General features: G+C 52.6%; 3 protein-coding genes across 9 annotated transcripts in view; 2 read left to right on the forward strand and 1 right to left on the reverse strand.

Moving 5' to 3' along the window:
- Window positions 1-12,658, forward strand: part of FKBP6 (FKBP prolyl isomerase family member 6 (inactive)) — a 90,914-nt gene extending 78,256 nt beyond the window's left edge. The window contains exons 9-16 of the transcript XR_014840255.1: window positions 5,188-5,323; window positions 5,663-5,764; window positions 6,104-6,199; window positions 9,005-9,079; window positions 10,280-10,451; window positions 10,748-10,805; window positions 11,199-11,309; window positions 11,702-12,658. The gene's annotated coding sequence lies outside the window, so the exon portion shown is untranslated. The remainder of the gene's footprint in view (window positions 1-5,187; window positions 5,324-5,662; window positions 5,765-6,103; window positions 6,200-9,004; window positions 9,080-10,279; window positions 10,452-10,747; window positions 10,806-11,198; window positions 11,310-11,701) is intronic.
- On the forward strand, window positions 6,704-12,658 carry FZD9 (frizzled class receptor 9). 3 transcript variants are annotated; one of them, XM_085016824.1, is made up of 6 exons: window positions 6,704-8,790; window positions 9,005-9,079; window positions 10,280-10,451; window positions 10,748-10,805; window positions 11,199-11,309; window positions 11,702-12,658. In XM_085016824.1, exon 1 carries the CDS (start codon window positions 6,919-6,921, stop codon window positions 8,692-8,694), a length of 1,776 nt encoding a protein of 591 aa, XP_084872950.1. In that variant the 5' UTR covers window positions 6,704-6,918; the 3' UTR covers window positions 8,695-8,790; window positions 9,005-9,079; window positions 10,280-10,451; window positions 10,748-10,805; window positions 11,199-11,309; window positions 11,702-12,658. The 3 variants fall into 3 exon arrangements, with proteins under 3 accessions (XP_084872950.1, XP_084872949.1, XP_084872948.1); XM_085016823.1 differs by lacking the exon at window positions 10,748-10,805; XM_085016822.1 differs by lacking the exon at window positions 10,748-10,805 and having other exon boundaries at window positions 6,704-9,079.
- Window positions 12,659-13,354: 696 nt separating this feature from the next.
- Window positions 13,355-26,164, reverse strand: part of BAZ1B (bromodomain adjacent to zinc finger domain 1B) — an 81,608-nt gene continuing 68,798 nt past the window's right edge. For 2 of the 5 annotated variants that reach the window (XR_014840240.1, XR_014840242.1), the window contains exons 14-21: window positions 23,012-23,159; window positions 21,466-21,613; window positions 19,547-19,662; window positions 17,064-17,209; window positions 15,925-16,028; window positions 15,298-15,670; window positions 14,052-14,993; window positions 13,355-13,893 (exon numbers count right to left, since the gene is read on the reverse strand). Coding sequence is in view for 2 of the 5 variants with exons in the window: in XM_085016807.1 (XP_084872933.1) it covers window positions 15,313-15,670; window positions 15,925-16,028; window positions 17,064-17,209; window positions 19,547-19,662; window positions 21,466-21,613; window positions 23,012-23,159 (1,020 nt within the window). In the remaining 3 variants the exon portion in view is untranslated. Of the gene's footprint in view, window positions 14,994-15,297; window positions 15,671-15,924; window positions 16,029-17,063; window positions 17,210-19,546; window positions 19,663-21,465; window positions 21,614-23,011; window positions 23,160-26,164 lie in introns of all 5 variants that reach the window. The other 3 variants (XR_014840241.1, XM_085016807.1, XM_021086315.2) reach the window with 3 other exon arrangements.

The raw sequence follows: 26,164 nt of genomic DNA on the forward strand, positions 1-26,164 counted from the left end.
TAGAGGGTCAGTCCCACCTTCCAGCCTCCACTCTGGGTCCCAGGAGGCTGCTTCTGTTTTTGTTTTCTCTCCAAAGTTGTTGCAGAGGCTGTTCCTGTCTCTAGAACACGCCCTGGCTTCTGCCTGGCTCCACCTAGCCTGTGAGACCCTGTTCACCTATCACCTCCTCTGCCTTCCACCCCAGCTTCTCTCTAGTCACAAACATCAGCCAAGCCCAGAGTAGTCACGATTCATCAAGTGACCATGAGCAAAGAGAGGGCAGGCACCCACCACCCAGCCCAGTCCATGCCCAATTAATATGCACGGCCCAAATTACCTTAAAATCACACGCATTGTCCACTTGTATAAACTCAGTGCAAACTAACCTATAGTGGCAGCAGTTCATGGTCACCTGGGGAAGGGAGAGGGGATAAAAAAACTCTGGGAGACGAAGACTTGTTTTTTAATCCCCGTGTCATCACTTGCCTGAAGGGAGTTTCTTCCACTCCCTTTAAGCCTGTTTCCTCACCTAGAAATTGGAGGAGATAATACCCACCTCATAAGGTGTTAGGAGGATTAAGTGAGATGTAAATTAATATTTAATAAATGGTGGTTTTATAAGCTCATTTCATACTCTATGGACCAGTTAATACATATGCCAGTTGCTAACATTTTAATGTGCTACTACACTGGAAAAGGGTTGCGTTTTAACTAGAAGATACCGGTTATCTGCTGAATCGCTTGTGGTGATGATTTCCCAAGTATATCCTTATGTCAAAACCCATCAGATTGTACACTTTAAATATGTGCAAGTTAATTGCACATCAATAGTGTACCTCAGTAATGCTGTAAAAACGATTCACATACCCACTGGCCCAGCAGGTTCTCTGACTCCATGCTATAGAAATAAAAGCTCAAGTACACTCAGGGGTCAGCAGCTGTTTTCCGTAAAGGGCCAGATGATAAATGTTTTTGGCTTTGTGGTCCACATGGTCTCTATGGTAACTACTTAATCCTGCCAGGGTAGCTGGAAAGCAGCCATGGCTTCTGCGTAAACCAGTGAGCATAGCCATGCTCCAATAAAACTTTATTTACAAAAACAGGCAGCAGGCCAGATTCGGACTGTGGGCTGCAGTTGGCATCCCCTGAATATGAATACATGTCCCCCATGTTGCGATGATAACCCAAACAACCTAAATGTCTATCCCCAGGGGATTGGCCACAACCTTTACAATAAACACACGGTGGAAATCAGAATGACTAATAAAAAGGATGGGTTGGATCCTGTGTGTCGACCTGGAAAGACGTTCATGATGGGTCTTTTTAAAATATTTTATCGTGAAATGTAAAGATGTGCAGGAAATGTAAACAACATTTATAGTGAGCACCTGAATATCCACCGTTAGATTCTACCATTAATATTGTACTAGACTCATTTTTTATCGTATACCCATCCGCCTATCCAGGATAGATTCCTAGATGAGAAAATGAAGTATGAAATGTACAATATTAATTCTGCTTAGGTAAAAAACAAGATCAGAAAAGGCGGTACTTACATGTATTCATCTTTGTAAAGTTAGAAAAATGTACCATAAGAGGTGCCTGTACTCTTTGTTAAAATTACAGTTGATTTATGATGTTACGTTAATTTCAGGTGTACAACATAGTGATTCAGTTTTATATGTTATATATATATATATAGGTGTGTGTATGTATATACGTGTATATATGTTTATACACACACATTCCATTATACATTATTCAGGATATTGAATGTAATTCTCTATGCTATACAGTAGGTCCTTGTTGTTAATCTGTTTTATACATGGTAGTATGTATCTGTTAATCCCAAACTCCTAATTTATCCCTTCCGTCTTTCCCTTTGGTAACCATAAGTTTGTTTTCTATGTCTGTGAGTTTGTTTCTGTTTTATAAATAAGTTCATTTGTATCATTTTTTAGATTCCACATATAAGTGATACCAAATATTTGTCTTTCTCTTACTTCACTTAGTGTAATAATCTCTAGGTCCATCCGTGTTGCTGCAAATGGCATTATTTCATTCTTCTTTAGGGCTGAATAGTATTTCTTTGAATATATGTACCACATCTTGTTTATCCATTCATCTGTCCAAGGACATGTAGGTTGTTTCCGTGTCTTGGCTATTGTGAATAGTGCTGCTGTGAACCTACAGGTGCATGTATTTTTTGAATTATAATTTTGGCCCAATATATGCCCAGGAGTGGAATTGCTGGATCATATGGTAGTTCTGTATTTGGCTTTTTTTACGGAACCTCCATACTGTTCTCCATAATGGTTGTACTAATTTATATTCCCACCAACAGTGTAGGAGGGGTCCCTTTTCTCCACACCCTCTCCAACATTTGTTATTTGTAGACTTATTAATGATGCATTCTGACAAGTGTGAGCTGACACCTCACTGTGGTTTTGATTTGCATTTCTCTAACAGTCAGTGATATTGAGCATCTTTTTATCTACCTATTCACCATCCATATGTCTTCTTTGGAGAAATGTCTATTTAGGTCTTCTGTCCATTTTTCGATTGGGTTATTTGTTTGTTGTTGAGTTGTATGAGTTGTTTGTTCATTTTGGAAACTGAGCCTTTGTCAGTTGCAAGAGATGCCTAAACTCTTTTTTTTTTTTTTTTTTTTTTTTAGGGTTACACCCGTGGCATATGGGAGTTTCCAGGCTAGGGGTCTAATTGGAGCTATAGCTGCCAGCTTATGCCACAGCCATGGCAACACAGGATCTGAGCCGCGTCTGCGACCTACACCACAGCTCATGGCAATGCTGGATCCTTAACCCACTGAGCAAGGCCAGGGATCAGACCTGCATCCTCATGGATACTAGTCAGGTTTGTTATGACTGAGCCACAACAGGAACTCCTGCCTGAACTCTTGGTGCTAACTACCTGAGGGGAAAGGTTGTAAGGGAATTAGTTATAAAAATTGTAAAAGCCCTAATAAGAAATTTTTAAAATACTTCTTTAGTGAGACTGGAACAGTCTAGACCAGTCCTTGACGATCCCCATCAAGGGACAGTGAAGCAGAACCGGGCTCGAGCTATGGAGGTGGGCCCCTTCCCCAAGCCCTGCCCCGTGCATGGTCGAGCGTGTGCACACGTAGGAATTGACAGGGCCCTGTATGTCCTTATGTGTCTGCACACTTAACTCACCTCCAGACCCACACACACAGTGCACATACTTGCTGGTACCCACTGCCATCTGCCCAAGCTGCAGTGTCACTCCACACACATCCCGCCCAGGAACAGGTGTGTCAGTCTTGTACCTGCTGGGTCCTTCATCACCACAGACAGCCCCTCCTGAGGGGTGTCCTGGGCACCTGGAGGAGGCGCAGGACAGTCTTCCTCCTGGTCCCTGATTACTCACATGGACACCTTTGTCCTCCAGGGTCCCATCAGTACGCCTTCCTCCACCTCAGGTCCCACTTGCATTCAGCCTCTTCCAAGAAGGATCTATGGCCACCTCCTCATTATGACATTCTTTTCATCAACAAATATTTATAGGAGCCTCTTTCAGGCCAGGCACCAAGGCACACAGACGCATGGCCTGACCCAGGACCTCCAGAAACTCCTAGGCTTGTGGGGAGACAGGCATAGTTATGGTGGCTGCAGGGTACAGAGAAGGCACCAGGGCCAACAGACAGGAGGTCTTCCAGGAGGAGGCAGTGCCAGGGCCACGTTGGGGAAGGGGCAGCATGTGTCCACTGAGGGTGAGTAGTGGCTACGGTCACGGAGACCGTGCTAAGACGGGCCTCCCGCAGCGTGGAAGGCCCAGAGGGCGTCCCTTCCCACTTGTGCAGGGGAACTTGTTTCTCCCAGGAGGAGGTAGGAGGGGTTCGGTCCCACCTCGCCTAACTCCGGCCCCCACTGCCCAGCGAACTAGAGTGGGGGTGGGCATGGATGGTAATCTCCCTCTTCCTTGGGTCCTTCTCATAGTCTCCTTTTCAGTGAGTGCCTGGGGGTATTGTTCCGCCTTTGTAAAGAGAGGGATCGAGTGACAAAGCAGGGTGGGTGGGCAGGCCGCCCCTGAGGCCTCTTCTCTCCCAGGCAGCATCTGCATGGAGGAGGGGCTGTTCCACACCCCCACCTCTGGCTTCCCAGGAGCAGCTGTTGTCATGGTGACAGGCCTGGCATCCCATGGCTCCTGGGGCTTCATTCCCACTACAGCTGCCAGAGGAAGGGCCCCCTGGACTCCTCTCCACTCTGGTGGGAGGGCGGGGGCACTAAAACCCTGACTCCTAGGCCAGCCCTGGCAATGGGAAGGCTCCTGCATTCTCAGCCTCCCAGTCGGGCCTCCAGCACAGGGGGCAGCTCTGGAGCCCCCAGACTGTGATGTGAGGGCTCAGGCCACACTCCACTACCATCCATGCACCTTGCCTCCTTGGGGCAAGATGCAGCAAGAATAAAAATGTCCCCAGGGTCCTTGAGCAGCTGCTGGCATTGGGGCAGAGGGAGGGGACGGAGAGAAGGCTAACAGTACCGAGTGTACAAGGAGGGGACAGTGGATGGGCAAGGACTCTGGGCCCACACAGCAGCACTTCCAGCCCCAGCCAGTTGAGCTGGGGGACTGCTCCCTAAGAGGGGACACTGGAAGTGGTGTGTCCCACAGAGCAGAAGGGCCTTCTGGGCTGGGAAGGCTGGAGGCATGACGTGGCGTGGCGTGGGTTTACAAAGAGTTGGCAGACCCTGTTTCTGTGCTACTTCTCTGGAAAGTTCAGGCTCAGGCGGGCCGAGTGTATTTTTCATGTTGGGCACAGGGCTGGCTGCATCTGCATGGAGTCCCGGCCTCTAGGGTCCCCTTAGAGAGTGAGAGGCTGGGGCGCTGCTGCACCGAGCATCTCCTCTTGCTTCTGCTCTCCCCGCTCCAGCACAGCTCCGAGAGGAGGGGAGCTCTCATTACACTCACTGCCCTGATGCCTTGCTGAGCCCCCATCCCATACCGGGCGCTACTCCAGGGCCAGCTGTGGTGACAGGCAGCCTCATGGAGAGGAAGAGCCTGAATGCCAGTCCTGACCCTGGTGAGCTGTAATCCCAGGCACATACCTTGAGTTTTCTGAGTCTCAGTCTCTCATTTATAAAACGGTCAGAGAATTCCTCGCAGGGCTGTTACGAGAGTTAAAAAGGTCACAGTGTGCCATGTAAGGTGAGCCCTCTTGACTTACCCTAGGTCCTCAACCAGTCTTCTAGCCCCCTGGCAGTGCAGGTCACTCCCCAGGTCCTTCATCCACTAAACATCCCTGAGCAGCTGCGAGGGCTGGACCTATGCTGAGTGTGCACGTGGAATCTGAGTCTGAGTCTTCCAGGTATGTCTAGGCCAGGCAGGCTGAGGGCAGGTGGGAGTGGGCCGGGAGGAGGGAGGCAGTCTCTAAAGGAGTCCCAGACCAGAGCAGGGCCCCTTGGGTGGCCTGCTGGATGGCACTTGGGTTTCACCCCCAGAGCTACCCAGGAACCATAGTGGGAACCTAGCTGGCAAAGAAGAGGGAGGGCTGAGGGGTCTTGGGACTCCAGGTGGATTCAGGCAGCCCCTGGCAACCCCTACCTGTCAGAAACACCTTCCTAACCTGAGGGTGGATGGCTCGTGTGGTGTGGGCAGTTCAGGGGTTGCAGACTCACACCTCACTCAGTGTCACACTTGTCCCCAGCAGGCTGAGCCGTACCCCTAGGACTGGTTCCATCTGTACAAAAAGGAGGACAGTCCTCCCCGCTCCCTGCGGTCTAGGTGCTGCCCATGCCGTGGAAGCAGGGTGAGTAATGGTATCATCCCCACAGCTGTCAGGTTTAGGTGAGGAAGGCGTGGCATGAACTAAAATGTTCCGTGGGATGTCACCATACATCACCCCTCCACAGACGCAGAAGGGAGGAGGGCGCTAGGAGGGCGCTGGCAGGGTGGTGGAGGCAGCACTAGAGAACAGCAGGTTTCCTGGGCAGAGAGGAATTCACAGAGAAAGCCTGTGCCAAGGGAGTGCGGGGCAGGAGGGGAAGGGGCAGAGGGAGACTGGGTCCTCTAGCTCTGTGGGGAGCACTTTTCAAGGGGTCCTGAGGTGACAGAGGGCACCCCGGACAGTAGAGCCTCCCGTTGATAGGGCGACGTCTCTGCAGAAGCCCATCTGAGACAGGGAGAAGGTGCCATTCCTGGATTGTGGAGAAGAGACAGTGTGGTCAAGTGTGCAGCGTGCCGGGTAAGCAGCACATGAGCAGCAAATGAATTGTTCATTTTACAGGATTAGCTGCCTGTTTTACCCGATAGGAAACTGAGGCTCAGCGCAAAGAGCCCAAAGTCACATACAGCTGCTGAAGAGGCAGAGGCTGCGCTTATGTTGTCCCATAGTCTATGGTCAAGGGGTCCCACATGGCAGGGGGTGGGGGGACCCGGAACAGGGGCAGGGAACTCTACGGGCTGACTGGTAAGGTGTGGGGAGAGGTTGGACAGCAGCAGAAGGGGAAGAATCGCGTTTGAGGTGTGAGCTGGCAGACGAGGTTACTCTTAGACCCAGCTCCACTGGCCCACACCCCGGTGGTGCCCCAGCACAGCTGTGAGGCGCGGCGCCTTTAAAGCCTAACTAGGGGTGTGTCCGGCGCATGGAGGGCCCGCCCCTGGGCGTGTCCGTCGGGCGCCCCACCCAGAGGCTTGTAGCCACGGCCCCGGGAGGCGGCGTCCGCTCTGGCTCAGCAGCCGCTGGAGTGGCGGTGGCGGCGGCGGCGGTGGTGGCTCGTCGCCTCCTCTCTTTTGGGTGGCTTCCCCGCGCGCTGCCCTGGGTGCCTGGCGACACCTGGACACAGGCGGCCAGCTGGGCTATGGCCCCTGTTCCACACCGTGGCGGGTGGGCACGGGGGCGCCGGACGGCGCGGCCCGAGTGAGGCGGGGCCGCCCTCCCGCCCTCGACCGGGGCCACCCGGGATGGCCGTGCCGCCACTCCGCCGGGCGCTGCTGCTGTGGCAGCTGCTGGCGGCAGCGGGCGGCGCAGCGCTGGAGATCGGCCGCTTCGACCCAGAGCGCGGGCGCGGTCCCGCGCCGTGCCAGGCGGTGGAGATTCCCATGTGCCGCGGCATCGGCTACAACCTGACCCGCATGCCCAACCTGCTGGGCCACACGTCGCAGGGCGAGGCGGCCGCCGAGCTGGCCGAGTTCGCGCCGCTTGTACAGTACGGCTGCCACAGCCACCTGCGCTTCTTCCTGTGCTCGCTCTACGCGCCCATGTGCACAGACCAGGTCTCGACGCCTATCCCCGCCTGCCGGCCCATGTGCGAGCAGGCGCGCCAGCGCTGTGCGCCTATCATGGAGCAGTTCAACTTTGGCTGGCCAGACTCTCTTGACTGTGCCCGGCTGCCCACCCGCAACGACCCGCACGCCCTCTGCATGGAGGCGCCTGAGAATGCCACGGCCGGCCCTGCCGAGCCCCACAAGGGACTGGGCATGTTGCCCGTGGCACCACGACCCGCGCGGCCCCCCGGAGATGCTGCCCCGGGCCCTGGCGGTGGCACCTGTGAGAACCCGGAGAAGTTCCAGTATGTGGAGAAAAGCCGCTCATGCGCGCCGCGCTGCGGGCCTGGCGTCGAGGTGTTCTGGTCTCGGCGCGACAAGGACTTCGCGCTCGTCTGGATGGCAGTGTGGTCGGCCTTGTGCTTCTTCTCCACTGCCTTCACTGTGCTCACCTTTCTGCTGGAGCCTCACCGCTTCCAGTACCCGGAGCGCCCCATCATCTTCCTCTCCATGTGCTACAACGTCTACTCGCTAGCCTTCCTCATCCGGGCGGTGGCCGGGGCCCAGAGCGTGGCCTGCGACCAGGAGGCAGGTGCCCTCTACGTGATCCAGGAGGGCCTGGAGAACACCGGCTGCACCCTCGTCTTCCTGCTGCTCTACTACTTTGGCATGGCCAGTTCACTGTGGTGGGTGGTGCTGACTCTCACCTGGTTCCTGGCGGCCAGCAAGAAATGGGGCCACGAGGCCATCGAGGCGCATGGCAGCTACTTCCACATGGTGGCCTGGGGCCTGCCTGCGCTCAAGACCATTGTGATCCTGACCCTGCGCAAGGTGGCAGGGGATGAGCTGACTGGGCTCTGTTACGTGGCCAACATGGATGCAGCCGCGCTCACGGGCTTCGTGCTGGTGCCCCTCTCCTGCTATCTGGTCCTGGGCACCAGCTTCCTCCTGACCGGCTTCGTGGCCCTCTTCCACATCCGCAAGATCATGAAGACCGGGGGCACCAACACAGAGAAGCTGGAGAAGCTCATGGTGAAGATCGGGGTCTTCTCCATCCTCTACACAGTGCCCGCCACCTGCGTCATTGTGTGCTACGTCTACGAACGGCTCAACATGGACTTCTGGCGCCTGCGGGCCACAGAGCAGCCCTGCTCAGCAGCCACCTTGCCCGGGGGTCGGAGGGACTGCTCGCTGCAGGATGGCTCGGTGCCCACTGTGGCTGTCTTTATGCTCAAAATCTTCATGTCACTGGTGGTGGGCATCACCAGCGGCGTCTGGGTATGGAGCTCCAAGACTTTCCAGACCTGGCAGAGTCTGTGCCACCGCAAGATGGCAGCTGGCAGGGCCCGGGCAAAGGCCTGCCGGGCCTCCGGGGGCTATGGCCGTGGCACCCACTGCCACTATAAGGCCCCCACTGTGGTCTTGCACATGACTAAGACGGACCCTTCTCTGGAGAACCCCACACACCTCTAGGGACACAGGCCTGCGTGGGGCGGCTGTTGCCCCCTCCTAGCCCCCCTCCGGAGGAGACAGCTGACTAGCAGCTGCCCAGCTGTCAAGGTCAAGCAAGTGAGTGCAAGGGGACCCGAGGACCAGGACGGGGAAACTCTCCTTCAACCCTCACTTGTCAGGACCTGTGAGCCTCACTCCCCGTTGCCTAGGACAGGGGAGGGTCTAGCGGAGTCCCCACAGGGCCTGGCGGTGCTGGGGGGAGCGGGGAGAGGAGGGGGAAAAGGGGGCATAGCCCAGCAGAATTTATTTAATGATGTAATTTATTGTTGAGTTTCTTTGGAAGCCGTGACTGGAATAAACCCCCATGTGGCACCGCTGAGTCTTCTCTGGACTGGAAAGGGGGAAGGTAGGAGGCTGAGGGCCCTGCAGGAGTCTCCCTGGTGAGCAGAGTTCGGGGGTGAGGGAGTGGGGCGGGGCTCATCCCCTGGCCCCTGTTTTCTGGCTCCCCACCAATCAGGAGAACGTCCTGAAACAGCTCTGTTTTGCAGGACTCGCAGATTCTGGGCAGGGAGGGTGTTTTTCTCACTCACTGGTCTTTGCTCCTAAGTGGGACTGGGCGATGACTGCTGGGACACCCAGGGAATCCCCTGGGATGACGTCCCCCTCTGGCCCTGGGGAGTCTTGCCTGTTCAGGGGCTGTGGTTAAGGCTCTGATTTCCTTGTTGGTATAAAAAACGAGGGCAGGCGTTTCTGTCATGGTTCAGTGGTTAACGAATCCAACTAGGAACCATGAGGTTGAGGGTTCGATCCCTGGTCTCACTCAGTAGGTTAAGAATCCGGTGCTGCCGTGAACTGTGGTGTAGGTCGCAGACACGGCTTGGATCCCGAGTTGCTGTGGCTGTGGCATGGACTGGGGGCTACAGCTCCAATTCGACCCCTAGCCTGGGAACCTCCATATGCCTCGGGTGCGGCCCTTAAAAGATAGAAAGACAAAAAAAAAAAAAAAAAAAAAAAAAAAAAAAAAAAAACGAGGGCATCACCTCATCTCCAAGTTTCCCCCAGAGGCACAGGACCTGCTCCCACTGTCTTGGTATCCCAGCCTGCTGTCCCCTGGGGCCTGAGGGCCAAGGCCTGACTCTGACTGTCTTCATTGCATTTGAAGATTGTTGTGGCCACTTCACTCCTTGGGGCCCTAGTCGTGGCACCTAGCCCACCCCCTCGTCCCTCTGGGTGGGGAGGGGCCGGATTGTTATGTGGGCATCTTGGTAGCAGACCCAGGCAGAGAGAGAGGAAGCCCTTGAGGGTAGTGGGAGTTGGGCCCCCAGCTCCTAAAGGGAGAGGAGCAGGGGTGTGTGCAGGGTTCTGCTGGGGCGGCTTGCACGCTGGTGTCCGAGACGGGCTAGGAAGAGGTGCTGCATGGATCTGTGTGCCAGGGAGGCCCCGGCCTACTCGGACCTGCACCACCTCTGTGTGGCCCTCCTGGAGACCACAGAAGTGTGGGCTAAGACCTCAGGGTCCTATCTTGGCCCCGGCTTTGGCTACTGTGACTCCAGCCAGGGGAGGGTCTTGGTTACTGTCCCTGAGTGCATGACATTGTCACTGCCAGGAGGCCCCAGGGTCCAGCCCCACTGCCAGCCAAGGAGAGGCCCAAGGTCAACTGCTTCCTGTTGTAATAGGGCTGGGCCCCAAACCCAGGCCCTCTCTGGCCAGAGCCCTTGACCCTGCACCAATGACCAGTCTCACAGGAACAAGAAAGAAACCAAATGGAGCTCTGGCAGGTGAGGTCAGCCCCCTCAGGAGGGGAGGAGGAAAGGGCTGTCCCTCGCAAGGACAGGAGAATTTGGCAACTCTTCTACCTTGGCTTCTTGTACGTGGAAAACTCCCCACTCCTCACCCAAATCCTCCCCTCCTCACAGAGCACACCCTAAGTGCCTTCTTTGACCCTAAGACCTTGCAACTCCCCGGGGAGGGTCCCTGAGAAACAAGATGAGCTTCCTAAAGGGGATGGGGGCCCAAGGTGGGAATGGGAGGGGCAGTGGCTGCACTCAGCCAGGCTTACAGGTCAGATTTGCAGGAAGCCGAGCAGGAGCGGCTAGAGCCGAAGGAGAGGATTCTGGAGACAGAGGAGAAAGGCAAGGGATGGGTCTGGGCCAAGCGTGGAGGGAAGGGTAAGCATGAGGAGTGGCACTGGTTCACCGATTCCTTGCCAGTCAGTGGACTGGACGGTGCTGGGAGTGGCGCCTGGCTATGTCCTGCTCAGCAGAAGCAAGACTGGCTTCCAAGACACCTGGGGGCGGGGGGGCAGTGCAGCCAGGACCGGCCCCAAGGAGGTTTCTGCTTTGAGGCTGATGCAGTTCCATGGGCTAGGACTTGAGAGGGAGGGTAGCCCTTGCCAGCTAAGGTGCTTCAGCGCTGGGCCACACTATGGAAAGGGCCCAGAGCCGGGAGGAAAGTGAAGAAGGAAGCGGTATTTAAAGACCTCTTGCAGAAATCCTCCATCTGATCCTCCTCTCCCCATTTTACAGAAAAGGGAAGTGTTGGAAGGGTTGGCTGGCTCCAGATCACACAACCCAGGGAGACTATGGCCTCCAGAGCTTCTGTGACGTCACCACACCACGGATTCGCCGGGGCCTGGGGTGAGATGGGCACGGTGGGTGTTACGATCTAGGGTGTTCTGTCCTGTCCCCCAGTGGGACCTCTCCCCACCCACCAACAGGGAGCCCAGAGCCCAGTATAGACGCCTCCAAAGCCAGCCCCTGCTGGCCTGTGCAGTGTGTGCACCGGGAGCCCAGCACAGGGTCCTCAGAGCAGCGCACTGAGCTGGGGTCCAGCAGCCAAGCCCGTCCGCGAGCGTCAAGCCTGAGCTTGTTCTAGGGGGAACTTCTGAACCGTGACCCTTCAGTCTCATTTCAAGGGAAAAAATTGAAAGTTTGGAGTCAGCAAGGGTGACCCTGACTGAGGCCAGATTGAGAGGCGCTGGGGGGTCAAGTAGCTGCCCACACGCCCCACTCTTGGTCCCACCCTGCAGGACCTCCAGGATGGTCGTAGGTGGGAAGAGGCCTGGAGGCCCCGGATGGTCACGAAGAGCAGCCTCCTCTTTCCCCTGGTTGAGAGCCTCACTCGGTGCCTGCCTGAGGGGACCCTGGCTCTCGGGCGAGGTGGAGACATGGTTCCCATGTGGAAGCAGCACTGCCTGAGCAGCTGCTTTGGAATCCAGTCACCACCTCATGGCCACCTGACTGTGCCCTCTCCCCAGGGCCGGGTTCTAGGAGGAGGAAGAGTAAGGCAGGATGAGGACGAGGTCTTGGGTGACTGTCAGGGTAAAGGCTCAGATCCTTGTCCTCAAGAAGAAAGTTCCTGTCTCTGTATGCAGCAGTCAACCAAAATTTGGTGTCTCCCCAAGGTCACACCTTGCTAGGGAGGAATGGGCTGGGATGGTTTAATAGGACCAGATACAAACCCTAGGTGAGGTGACAAGGCCCCGAGGGCACTCTCCTCATGTTGCCTAAGAAACTCACCCTAGGAACAGGACTTAGCAGAAGTGGGTGGGCTGGGAGCCCTAAGTTCAACCATGATTGTGTAGAAAACGCTCAGCAGTAGCCCTCTGGAGCTTGAGGGCAGGTCAAGTTCAACTTGACCTTGGGGCAAACCACTTCCTCGCCTGCAGGACTGAAAATCCCTGAGTGCTCGGCGCAGAGCTGGCTTGAAGCCCAGGCTCACCAAGGCCACAGTGGGAGTTAGTGGCAAAACCCGCACCCAGGGCTTAGGTTTCTCCTCATTTCTTCCCATTTTCCCTGTGCCATCCTGATGCAGCTGGTCAGGAATGGGCGGTGCCACTTCTCAGTAAATGGGATCAGACAGGGGGCTCTGCAAAACCACGGAATTCCACAGGCAAGTCACCACCCAGCAGTGACCTCCTCAAAACAACCACTCTGACTTTATAAAACCTCCCAGCATAAAAAATAAATGAAGGCAGTGAACATTGGGTATGTGGTAGAATTGTTAAGCTGAGTATGTGGGAATTCGTTACATTTCCATTCTTTTTGTGTACTTTGAAGTTTTCCTTGCAAAATACTTTATAATGTCAGGAGTTTCCCCAAAATTAAGTCCTGAAGAACTACACAAATTCTCATTAAAAAAAACTTCCTCCTGGGAGTTCCCATTGTGGTTCAGGGGGATACAAACCTGACTAGAGTCCCTGAGGATGGCTTCAATCCCTGGCCTCGCTCAGTGTATCAGGGATCTGGCGTTGCCGTAAGCTGTGGTGTAGATGGCAGATGCGGCTCAGATCCCACATTGCTGTGGCTGTGGGGTAGACTGGCAGCTGCAGGTCTGATTCAACCCCCCAGCCTGAGAACTTCCACATGCCGTGGTGCGGCCCTTTTAAAAAGAAATGAAAACCCAAGAACCCCCACAACAAAACCTCCTCCTGACCCCTCTACGTTTCAAAGGAAATTACGGGGTTACCGGGACAGAGTCATGGCCACAAGAGGCTTGAAGGTCATAGCTTTGATTACCCAGAGCAAAGAAACAGAGTAGATGGATCTGACCTGTGGTTAAAAAGACTAAGTCAGAGGTCCTCTCCCCAAGAACTGGTTCCAGGAGTCCATGGGAAACGGCGCTCAGGACTGCACTGTCCACTACAACCTCCAAGAGCACAAAGAAAAATTCACCAGCAGTGTTTCTTTTTTATAAACACAAGTACATAATGTTTATTTGAAATTCCAATTTATTACAAGTTTACCCTTTAATGGGGCCCTTCCTCCTTAAAGACAATTTAAAAAACAACAAACAACTCAGGTGTCACTGAAGTGGGAACACAGAATTCTCACTGTTAACAAGAACAGACTGGCTCTAGGGTAAGAGGCAGGGAAGGGGTTGGCGACTGGGGTTGTGAAACCATACGTCAGTGCTAACTCACTCCAGGCCCAGGACAGCAGACCTGCCCAGCAGCCCCTGGAGCAAATGCCAGGGAGGCCGGAGACAGCGACCACACCTTGAAGGTTCACTTTCAGAGGCTTTATTCTCAGGTTCTGTGAGCGGCAGTCCCCTCGGTAAAGTTCTTTTCCCTTCATTTAAATAGGTACAGAAGAGCTTAGGTGCTCCAAATTTCCAAATTCAAAGTTGATAGAAAAGAAAATTAAACCCTGTTTTGCATTTTTATCAAAATCTGCCCTTAAGACGGAAAGAAGACTACAAAGTCTGGCCTCAACATAACTACTAGCGCTAGACTCACTGCAGGAAGGGGCCGCTGAGCCCCTTTGAATTTCCAAATTCAAAGTTGATAGAAAAGAAAATTAAACCCTGTTTTGCATTTTTATCAAAATCTGCCCTTAAGACGGAAAGAAGACTACAAAGTCTGGCCTCAACATAACTACTAGCGCTAGACTCACTGCAGGAAGGGGCCGCTGAGCCCCTCCGTCCCCCACCCTGACACTGGGCACGGAGGGACTCGGGTTCTCAGGGAGTCCCGAGTCTGAAGCCTGAACCACATGGCAGGGGCGGCTGCAGGTGAAGGCGGCAGCAACAGCCACCAGGGCAGGCAGAGGGCTGTCCCGACCAGGTCCCCACTGCTTGCCCCGATGGCCCCAGCCCAGCTTCTCTAACGGGGAGCATGGGCTGAGAGAGGAAACGGGCAAAAGTAAAGCAAACACCTTATCATATAAATTGTACTGTACATGTGCCAAAGCAAGACGACAGAAATGTTTTTACAAGATGTTCTTTATACAAGATCACTGCTGAAACAAGCAACTTTTAATAACTAGAAAAGTCAATTTAAAAAAAATTAAACATTTAAATTCTTCCTGCTTTTCTTCTGCTCCCCTAAGAGCTTGTCTGGTATGTGGGTGGGCTGGGCTCCAACACCCTTCTGCCAGACCCATCAAAGTCAAGGTTCTATGCCTGGTTACAAGCAGGGCTCCAGTCTCTGAGTGAAGTGCCTTAGGTTTTTTCTTTGCCGGGGTGAGGCGGGGCGGGAGTGGGGAGAGAGCCGTCACGAAGGAGGGGAGGGGTATTCGGGAATGGCTGCGGGACATGTCCCTTTACTCTGCCAAGATCAACTCAACAGACCACACCTCTCTCGTGCTGCTGGTGAATACAGAATTCGGTATGGCACTCACTGATACCGTCACCTGAGGGAGAGCGGGGAGAGACAGAGCACGGGCTTAAAGAAACAAGACTGCGTATAAATATAGATGAAAAACACGGCCACTACCTCCCCCGTGGGCCTCATCACCCCTCATCCGTCTACGGAATACAGTAATCCCTCCCCTGGAGACCAGAGGGCTTGGCACTGTGCTGGTGGCCAAAGTGGGAGGGACCTTAGGAAAGAAGAAAGGAAAAGCGGTCACAAGAGAAGCCATGTCCTCAGACTCTTCCCGGAGACGCTCGGCAAGGGGGGTTAAGGCCCCCCACCCCGCACAGTGCGTCTGGGGAGAGACCACTGGCCGCCAGGAGGCTCTCCAGAGTGCTCTGCTGGGTTAAGGCCCGTGGAGAGTTTTGGAAATGCGGCCCAGACTCGGGACGACAGGCGTTCCTGGGCTCCCCGCCCTTCCACGGTCTTCTCCAGCTCGCTCTCTCCTCCCTCCCACCCTCCCTCGCCCTTCCCGACCTCCGCTCCCTTACCAGGGCCCTGCCTCTCTATTTCTTCTGTCTTCGTCCCCTGGACTGCCCAACGGGCTCTGGCTCACTGTCCCCTTCATCTTCGGCAAGCCGATCGGGAAACTTCTTGCGTTTCCTACGGACGTACGGGTGGCCAGGAAGGTGTTTATGCAACAGAGCCACCAGACACTGTTCTGTCTTCACCGTGCAGTTCAGCACGTGGCTGCCGCGGCAGTTGTAAAGCTCGGCGTTGGTAAACACTTGTTTCATGTCGGCGAGAAACTCCTGCACAGAGCGGTAGCTCCCACAGGAACACTTGTTCTGCATCGTCTGGAAGTCCATGGGGTGGGCGATCACGTCGTAGTAGTCCTCGGCCTCGTCTCTGGTCACGGGCTCCCTGCCAGAAGAGCCCCGGGGCGAGGTCAGCACCGCCTCGAATCCACTGGACGGAAACCTGGTCATCAAACCAGCGGCCCCAGAACGCCCCCCTGCGTCCCCCCCACCCGGTGTTCACCTTGTAGGCAGAGTGCGCTGCCTGTTTGGGAAACTCACTTCCCCGTGGTGAGGGAAGCCCGGAAAGGGGGTGGGTAGTGCCGGGGTTCAGCTTGGTGCACCCTGGGCCGGCGGCAGGCCCCAGGCCACGGAGCTCACCTGAAGGGCCAGCTGAAGCGGTACTTCACGAGCTTGTGGAGGATCTCCTCGCACTTCTGCAGCTCCAGGCTCTGCCTCCGGGAGCTCCGCTTGGTCTGAAGCACCTGGCGCCAAAGAACGAAGACCTGCTATTGAGCTCTGGCAGGAGCGGGCAGAGCAGGAAAGTGTCGAGCTGCTTGAAAAGGTTCAGCTGTCTTCTCGGAGCAGAGAGGGTCAGGACCCCCCGACTCCCTCCCGGGGAGCTGGTGATCAGAGCCGCGGAGGACACGCGGCAGTCCTGCTAGGGGCCCGCTAGAGAGGGCCACTGTCACCAGGACACCAGCCCCCTGAAAGCAGGTGGACCTGGGTCACGCCAACACCACGGGAGACTATAAAACAAGCAACTGCGGAGAGATGGGTGTTATGGGGACGACCCTCAGCCAGGTTTGTACGGGAACAGTGTCTGAGGGAAGCAAAAAGGTTCCATTTCTTCCCTGGGCTCTCCCCTGCGGGCTGGAGCAGCTAAGGGACTGAAGAGAAAGGCATGGGGGCTCCCTTCGGGGTGGGGGCTGGGGACAGGCCGTGACCCACAGCAGCAGGCGTTGGGCTTGAAGGGGTTAGGACCAGGCCAGCGGGAGGCATCCCCAGCCCACCTCCAACTCCAGCCGCATCTGTCAAAACAAGTGGTCTGTTTTCAAGAGCCTTTCCTTTCAAGCTCAAGTGCAACCTAGAGCAAAACCACTAAAATGACATTGGTTGAGGAGCAGAGGGGAGGGTGACGTTCCTCCCATGACAACTGTCGGCAAAAGACCCAAGAGTTAAGTGAGGCTCCAGCATTGCTGGCATTCCCTCGAGAGACCCAGCCCCTCGGAGCCGCGGGAGACACATGGATACTATTTAAAAATCCTTAACGAGACGCAGGCGGCTTGTGAACTAGCGGAGCCGAGGCAGACTGTAGCAGGGGATGCCGGACATAGCTGTGCCCAGAGAGCCCGCTGCCTCCTCTGCCCGTGGGCCCGCCCATGCGCCGCCTCCGTCTCCAGAGTCACGGAGGAGGGAGCAGTGGGGGAGGCGCCCAGCTGCCGCCGGATGAAGTCCTGATGCTGGACCCGGGGATGCAAACCAGAGATGCTCGAGGGCCAACGAGAGAGAATTCTTACCAGCTCATCAACCTCAGCATCGTCTACGGGTGGTGGCTTCGGCCGAGACCTCCTGGTAGGAAGAGGCTTCTTACCCGGTCGTCGGCCTGGCCTTGCTGCGGGAGGGACGACACCCTGCCTGCCCCGGACAGTCTTTCGAGGTCTCACTGAAATAAGAAAATACGCAATCAGAGCAGAACTGCGGACACAGGGAGCACGCCTGCAGAAGGGGCGACACTCTGGACAGGCAAAGCAACGGCCTCCTGGTTAGGAGGTGCTCTCGCTGGTCTGTCTCCTGCCTCCCTCACAGGACCCTTGAAGGCAGCAGTAGCAGGGGAAGAACGGATACCTTTCATCAACTGCCGAAGACCCGTTAAGAGCCTCTTGAGAAGGCCAGTCCCCTCAGGACGTCCACCCTCTGTCCCTACCCTGTTCAGTTACTCCCAGGAATGACAGCCTGGAAGGAGTCAACTGCAAACGGACTCACTCCGGAGAAAAAGCCGACACGCATCCCCACAATCTTGTCGGAGCAAAAGCTGATACTTGTGTGAGGAACTTACGTGAAGGCTTCCTCACTGAATCCCATTTAAGGCTAGCCCCAGGCCTGCCTTCCTGCATTTCTAAAAACCACAGACCGGCCAGGTCAAGGCCATAAGAGCTCCGCCCAGGATTTCCCCACAGAGAGAGTGAAAAACACAAGGGCACTCAAGACAGCCCATGTCTCAGGTCTACAACAGGCGCCCCATGTCAGACAAGCCACCACCACTTCTCAGCAGAGCCTCAGGAAACGACGCTCCCTAAGGACTGGCTCAAGGCCACTCCCTAAGCAGAGTGTCCCCTGGAAAGTGGGGAGGGGCACTTGGACAGAGAAGGGGGTATACAGAGAATCAATGAATAATGTTTTCTATTCTACCAGCAGACGAATGACCCTTCACTGACTATTTCAGGTTCCGTAGGTTCAGGACCAGGCTAGTGAGAGTAAGAAGCTGATGCCAAGGAAGAAACACAGGATGAAGGGGACAGGCACCAGCCCAGGGCCTTGAGTTGCACTAGGGAACCACACCTTTGGTAGCCTAAGAGGCAGAGTAGACAAGAGGCTCTGAAATACCCAATACTTCCTAGACCCATTTAGCAGAAAAGGCTCTAGAAACATGGAGCGGGAACAATTCCTGGGAAAGAGCAGTAACTCCCAAGTAGAAAGGCGCCATTACTTGGAAAATAAAAACCAGTGCATCATCACATTCAGAATCTGTTCTCAGGAGCTCCCATTGTGGCTCAGCAGTTAATGAACCCAACTAGCATCTATGAGGACGCACGTTCCATTCCTGGCCTCACTCAGTGGGTCAGGGATCCAGCGTTGCCATGAGCTGTGGTATAGGTCACAGACACAGCTCGGATCTGGAGTCGCTGTGGCTGGCAGGTACAGCTCCAATTTGACCCCTAGTCTGGGAACCTCCATATGCCACGGGTGTGGCCCTAAACAACAAACAAACAAAAAAACATCCATTCCCAGACAAGCACACGTCCAAATCACCACTCTGGGGCAGTACTCAGTGGTCTCTCTGTAATGCAGGGCTAATAGACTACCTGCCTCCTTACCCCGGACACCGGAAAAACCATGTCCTGGGAACAAACAAAAGCAGCCCTATAGCAAAGAGAGAAATGTAGGTGTCCCAAATTAAAACCTGCAGGACTAGGTAAGATAGGAGTAGGGGTACGAGCCCAAAGCCCCCAGGCTTTCGTGGTACCAGTGCAAGGACTGGGCATGCCACACATCCCGTTTCCTTATACCTAGTACGATCATTCTGGGAGCTATGATCGTGGGAACTGTGCCTCTTTCAAAAGCGCCTCAAAATCTTGTATGAACCTTTGAAGAAGGGTACATTTTGCAAAGAAGGGGGCTGCTAAGATGTCACAATTGCCAAAGCGTCATGGAAAATGAACATGAAAGATTAAAGGTGAACAAGGTGAGCATAAATGCTGAAGTCTTTACCCCTGCGGACACCCACTGAGAAACTTCTCAACAACTCTGCCTAAACCAGGAAAAGTCCTCTCTTTCCAAACTAGCAAATCTACAGCCCTGCACACTTTAGGGAAGTGAAAAATCACTGTTAGCCAGAGAAAAAAATAACTTCTCTAAAAGCAACACTGCACCTGAGGCCAAAAGAACTTCGGGACGGTGATGGGCCCAGACCCGCGTCCCCTGGCTAAAGGGTTCAGAACCAGCAGACCTGTCGTACACATTCGTGCGCGCCACTAAATCTTGGACCAAGTGAATCTGCCACAGTTTGATATTCTGAGACCAAGCTACCCAACCTCCTCCTAGGAAGGTAGTTAACTGGCCTTCTGAACCTCCTAGCAGGAGGCTGAGCGACCCCCCCACCACCACACGCGAGACAAGGGAGACGGCCCAGTGGAGACGCTGGGTCTCTACTGCCAACTCGGTCTTTCCAAGTCCCCGTAGAAGACCATGGGGTTAACATAAAAGCAAACTGAATACTTACATCGCAAACCAGCCACCTCATAGTCCTCCTCCTCCTCCTCCTCCTCCCCCTCCTCCTCCTCTTCCTCGCTCTCATCATCTTCACTGTCCTCAGAGGAAGACTCTTCGGTGTAATTCCTGTCGGGGAAGACACTGCTTGTAGAGAACACAGATACAGGCCAGAGCGGTCCTAGGAAAGGTCAAGTCCCACATAAATCCCAGCAACCCTTCCCTCTTCACAGACTAGATAGACCCAGATTTGATGCTGAGGGGAGGGAACGTGAATCCAAGCCAGGGCACAGGAAGCAGAATGAAAACCTGAGCTTCAACACCCTGCCTCCTCCACCAGGCCCCAAACCTTTGGATAAGACACACCCATGGCAACAAAAACCAAGACCAAAATGCAACCCCACCCCTCGACACACAAAACAATACAAAGTTCTGCTCCTTTTGTTTCATAAAAACAGCCAGATAGTGTAACATTTCGGGTACTAAAAACTGTCCCCAACTCTGGAGTGGACTGAAAGGGTAAACAGCCCAGACAGGTGTTACTGCACCTTGACGGCCCTTCCAGGGGCCGAAACAGCTTGTCCATGACCACAACATCAAAGCACTGGTAATCCCAGCTCAGAACAGCTGGTCCAAAGCCCCACCATTTCGGAGCAGCGTGCCTCATCTCTCTAAGTGTAGCTGGAATGGAGTGAGAAATAACCGAGTAATGCTCTTAGGTAGGGTCCCGATCAAACAGCTCTGCCCTTTCAAAGACGCACCAAACTAGAGTGCCTCTAAACTGCTCTTTTCATCACCTCGAATTTCAACGTGGACAACAAGGGTATTAACTTCGGCAAATATTAGGTGTCTCCTCTTTACAAGGCCCTGTGTTTGGCCTTACGGGATCAGGGTGAAGAATAAACCACCACCTCTACTCTCAGGGCACTGTCAGCCTCACAGGAAGAGAGCCGGGCACGAAACTGACCATAAAGGCAAGACGCATCAAAACACCAGCTCAGATCCAAAGCTGAGCTGGAACACACAGGAGAACGAATCCCAAGGGTGTAAGGATGTTTCAGAAGAGCAGTGACTCTCAGATCGGCAGGCCGTGGGCTGCACTCCCCAGGTGCGAGTCCTGGGAACAGAGAATACTCGCAGCTGGAAGGAAGGCACGAGTGGCCAGGGACACACAGACAAGAGTCTGTACCACGCACACAAACGTGGGCACTGGGGCACATAAAGACACACGCTAGTACTGTAGAGTAAGAGTCTCGAAGGTAGGCTGGGGAGCTCGGACTTATTCGAAAGGCAACAGGAAGACTGAAGTTCTGGAACAGAAGAGTGACACAGGCAGATGTTTGTGTTACGTAAACCATTCTGGTATCACCCCAAAACCTGGACGGATAAGAGGGGGGAAGATACGAGACAAGGGAGTTGAGAAGGCACTGAAGGAGCTCAGACGAGAGGTTTAAGAGGGCCTGATGACAGCAGGTACCACAGGGAATGAACAGCAAGACACTGACGCACAGGCCATGTCGACACTGCAGTGACGACATCTGGCAAATGGACGAGGGAGAGGAAGATGTCCAAGACGACACTGACGTGCAAACAGCAGGTACAGGCAAGGACGGTAACAGTTTGGGGACTTCAGGAGTGGGTAGCTAAAGACGTCATCACAGATGAAGAAAGTGGACAAAGTGGAAGAAGCAGAAGACGGAGATATATTGTTATTTCAGAAGATATGACCAAGAGGATATAAAACATGACTAGTAATGAAAACCAGAAATGGGGACATTCATCAGAGCCCTCTGAGCTCCCACTGCAGTATCTTCAATGAGGGAGCGCTATGCACCAAAGACGAACTTGAAGCTTCTCGGCAGCATTCAGTCTGAGTAACTGAAGCTCGAGTACCATATTTACTAATTTGTTTGTAAAATAAGAACGTCTTACCTGCCACGGGAGTTGCGCCTGGCAGTAGCAGGCTGGCAGGCTGGGCACTGCCACTCACCATCTGGTACCGCATAGAGAGCCGGCCTCAGACAGAACAGGTGGAAGGCTTTGTTACACTCGTCACACAAGATCAGCTTGTCGTCCTCACCTGCAAAGACATAAATTTCCACTGCGCTGTCAGGAGCATGGCAGCCATCGGGGAGCTGTAAAAGCTGTTCAGCCTTAGTTAACACCCTGGGAAGGACAAAACATTCGGGTACAGTGGCACCCCGTTTGTAAAAATGCAGCCATCTTGTGAAAAGAAATGTAGCGTTAACTAGTCTATAGATAATTCAGGGTTCGGGTCTTCTAACGTCTCTTCTGGATCTATCCAGGGCTGGAAGAAGACAGCTACCATTCACTAGGAGGTACCAAAAACGTCAAGACGTTGCTGCTTTGCTCCCACTAAGAAATCAATCTCCCCCAGTCACATTTTCTGCCCTTCCTCCTCCTGCTGATCACATAAATGCTTCCCAACTCATGTGTGACATGTTCTCTTAAACCACTCAGTCTCCCTACATTTGAAAATACACCAAACCAATTATTTTTTTGGCCACACCCGTGGCATGTCAAAGTTCCCAGGCCGGGGATCAAACCTATGCCACCACTGTAACCAGAGCCACAGCAATAACAACACCAGACCCCAACCCACTGAGCCACGAGGAAACGTCTACAACAAACCAATTTAAATGACCATTATCCTCTCTCCAACTTTCACTCTACAGCAGTTTTTAGAGCATAAGTCTCCTCATCCTTGGAAAGTGAATCCTAACTAACCTAAGTCACAAAATAGCTTTAGCCACTAAGAAGTCCATGGCTGGGAGGGGGTTAGCCATCCAGTTCTTTTTACGCATAACGGGGCTCTAAAAGCTCTCAGTATTAAACAGTCCCGAACGCTTTGCTCTGTAGGACTCCATGCTGGAAGGTCTAAACCCAGGCATTCTTCACCATGTTCAAATACTGCCCTCTACTGGTAACACCTAGCTTACTTCGTGGATGACTAAAATTTCAGAGATAATAAGAGATTCAAATTTTTAGGTTAACTAGTTCTTGTTCCCCATAGAATATTTAAGGACTGACAAGATCAACTGCTCTTATTTTATACTCAAAACTGAGGCACAAAGGATCTGCTTTGATTTGCTGGCATGTGATTTTTTACTTTTATTTTTTGCTTTTAAAACCCGAGTCACGAGTCATATGGGGGTTCCCAGGCTAGGGGTCGAATAAGAGCTGCAGCTGCCAGCCTGCACCACAGCCACAGCCAGCAACGTCGGATCCTTAACCCACTTAGCAAGGCCAGGGATCAATCCCACATCTCCACGTGGGTTCGTTACTGCTGAGCCACAACAGGAACTCCTAAAGGCTAGTTTTTTACAGACCTTCAGAAGATAAAATCTGTCAGAATACATTTAAAAGTTGTGTATACAGAATTCCTAAGAGGAGAAAAGATTTTGGAAATGGAAGTCCTAGTGCTTAATATACTCAGAAGAGAAACTGTGGTTTATACCTTTCTTTCGACAAACTTTGCATCGAGCATTTTCTGCTGACATATCCCATTTGATACAGGCATCAAGCATCCCAAGTAGAACATGCATTCTGGAAAAGGTCTGAGCCTCACGGATTGCTGTCTTCCATTTTTCCAGAGCAGATGCGACCTAAACAGAGACCAAACCAGGCCAGCATTACTTACAATGATTTCAAAGACATGAAATGGGGATTTTTCACATAATACTGACAGAATATACACCGAGAAAGGACTAGGACTAGGAAAAGACATGAGAGAAGCATTTACTTACTGGAGCTCCCCTCGTCTATCTTTTTTATCACACAAAGGAAATGAAGGCTCCAAAGGGTGGAAAAAATTTGCTAAAGGTCACACAAAGAACTCAAGGGGGAAATGACTAGAGACAAGGTCCCTTCTAATGAAATTCAAGTAAAGATTCAGTGTCATTTAAAAGCAGGAACAAGAGTTCCCATCGTGGCTAGGCAGTAACAAACTGGACTAGTATCTATGAGGATTCAGGTTTGATCCCAGGCCTCATTCAGTGGGTTAAGGATCTGGTATTGCCTCAAGCTGTGGTGTAGGTCGCAGACATGGATTGGATCCTGCATTGCTGTGGCTGTGGTGTAGGTCGGCAGCTGCAGCTCCAATTCGACCCACCTGAGAACCTCCATAGGCCACAAACGAATGAATAAAAGCAGGAACACTGGTACTGTGTAAGTCACATGGGTATGCAACAATGTCATGTAGCCAGCAAACTCAGATCAAAATGATCAGTTTCTAAAATAATAAGTATCACTATCTCAGATTACAGGGCCTAGAAACAGTAAAGAGTATCCCTAAAGCGTTCTACAATTCTTACAAGTATTAAATAGTGATACAAAACATTCTTGGCTTTATCACCTACTTCTAAGTCCCAGGGGTTGGCCTGATTTCATGCTGGACCATTATTCTCAGCATAACCCACATGGCCTCCTCCCATCATCAGAAAATGCAAATTAATTTAGAATTAGCAAAGCAAAACAGGATGGAGACAAACATAATCAGGAATTTTCAACTCTCTATAAAACAGACATTCTAATGGAATTCCCGTCGTGGCTCAGCGGTAACAAACCCAACCAGTATCCATGAGGATGCGGGTTTGATCCCTGGCCTCGCTCAGTGGGTTAAGGATCCGGCGTTGCCGTGAGCTGCAGTGTAGGTTGCAGATGAGGCTCAGATCCTGAGTTGCTGTGGCTGTGGTGTAGACCAGGAGCTGTAGCTGCAGCTCCCATCCACTCCTAGCCTGGGAACTTCCATATGTCACGGGTGTGGCCATAAATAGCCAAAAAAAAAAAAAAAAAATCTAGGAAGAACAAAAATGCTCTTTTAGGATAAATGATTTGCGTTACTATTAGTCAAAAGATGATTGGGGGGTGTCTTCAAAGCACTAAAAAAGCCTAAACAATTAGAGAATCCACTTAAATGCCACGAGAGAGGGCATCACTCTGAGATAGTCTGAGAATACAACGAAGCTGGATGACGTACAGCTGAGCGGCCAGGTTACCTTACTATCATCTACCTTGGGGAGGTCATACTGCTTAACTCTGCTGTGACTGAAATGAAATAAACAATGCTGGCTACTTTTATAGCTTGGCTGGCTCTAGCTAGCACACCAACACCACTGGGTTTCACTGGCCTATCCTAGGCAAAAGGTCAACTTATTTATTTATCTATGTTTAATTTTATGGCTGAACCCACAGCATATGGAAGTTCCTGGGCCAGGGACTGAATCCAAGCCATGGCTGCAGCAATGTTAGATCCTTTAACCTCAGATCAAACTGGCACCTCTGTAATGACCCAAGGCACTGAAGTCGGATTCTTTTTTTTTTTTTTTTTTTTTGTCTTTTTGCTATTTCTTGGGCCGCTCCCGTGGCATATGGAGGTTCCCAGGCTAGGGGTTGAATCGGAGCTGTAGTCTCCCGCCTACGCCAGAGCCACAGCAACGCAGGATCCGAGCCGCGTCTGCAACCTACACCACAGCTCACGGCAACGCCGGATCGTTAACCCACTGAGCAAGCACAGGGACCGAACCCGCAACCTCATGGTTCCTAGTCGGATTCGTTAACCACTGCGCCACGACGGGAACTCCTGAAGTCGGATTCTTAACCATGGTGGGAACTCTACAAGTTCAATTTTAAGTAACAGCCTTCCTCCTATAGGAAAGGCTTGTTATTCTGGGAAGGCTATAGGCTTTAAAATAGAGCTGCCAAGGGACAAAGACAGCTGAGCTCCTTCGGCAGCTGTGGCTTGAGAGTGAAGGAGGGACACAGAGACTGTCCTTCCTCTTTCCTATAGAAATAGAGAAGCACCAAAAGCCTCGTGTATATAAATTTATGAATAACTAGGATAAGCAGCATCAACACACCAAAAAGTTAAGAGGTTGCTAAAGTTCTGAGGAAACTGACTCCTTCCTTATTCCAACCTGCAGTGCAGCAGGTATCTCGACCTCTGCCTTCAAAATAGAGCACAATTTCCTTCCTGCCCTCGAGAGAGCTCCTCGGCAGGTGGTGAGGGCCACCAGCATAGCCGCTGTGCTGGTCTTCTCCCCTGATGTAACAGAGAGCTGACACGGGACCACTGATTCTCTAACTGTAATGACAACTCAGACCTCTCCATGCAGTGGAATATGAATTTAAGAATTTCAGATTCGGTTCCTGAAAGATGTTACAACAGCCAGGGAATGGCTAAAATGGGCTTTGCTGTCCTCTAGTGGATTGTTTGTTAGATGCGTACAAGTATTTTAAAAAGTCGTCAGTATATAGTACTACGTTTTACTTAATTCCTGTAAATTATAAAATCTGAGCTCCCAGTACATGTGGCTTCATTACAACAAACAAAAAAACTAGAAGAGATTTTGGAAATAAACTTATTTAACTGAATTTTATTTTGTTTTTTATTTTGCTTTTTAGGGCCACACCCATGGCATATGGAAGTTCCCAGGCTAAGGGCTGATTCATAGCTGCAGCTGCAGGCCTACACCACACAGGATCCTTAACCCACTGAGTGAGGCCAGGGATCAAACCTGCATCTTCATAGATACTAGTCAGATTCGTTCCTGCTGTGCCACAATGGGAAGACCCTTAACTGCATTTTAAAAATAGACTGTGATATAATTTA

The sequence above is a fragment of the Sus scrofa genome, chromosome 3, assembly GCF_054392235.1.
Source record: "Sus scrofa isolate SSC_HxYL_T2T_F1_AM1 chromosome 3, Sscrofa_HxYL_maternal_Yorkshire_Landrace_v2.0, whole genome shotgun sequence".
NCBI lineage: Eukaryota > Metazoa > Chordata > Mammalia > Artiodactyla > Suidae > Sus > Sus scrofa.

Excerpts from the sequence above, each read along its gene's own strand:
- FZD9 (XM_085016822.1), top strand. The coding sequence starts at position 6,919 with ATGGCCGTGCCGCCACTCCGCCGGGCGCTGCTGCTGTGGCAGCTGCTG.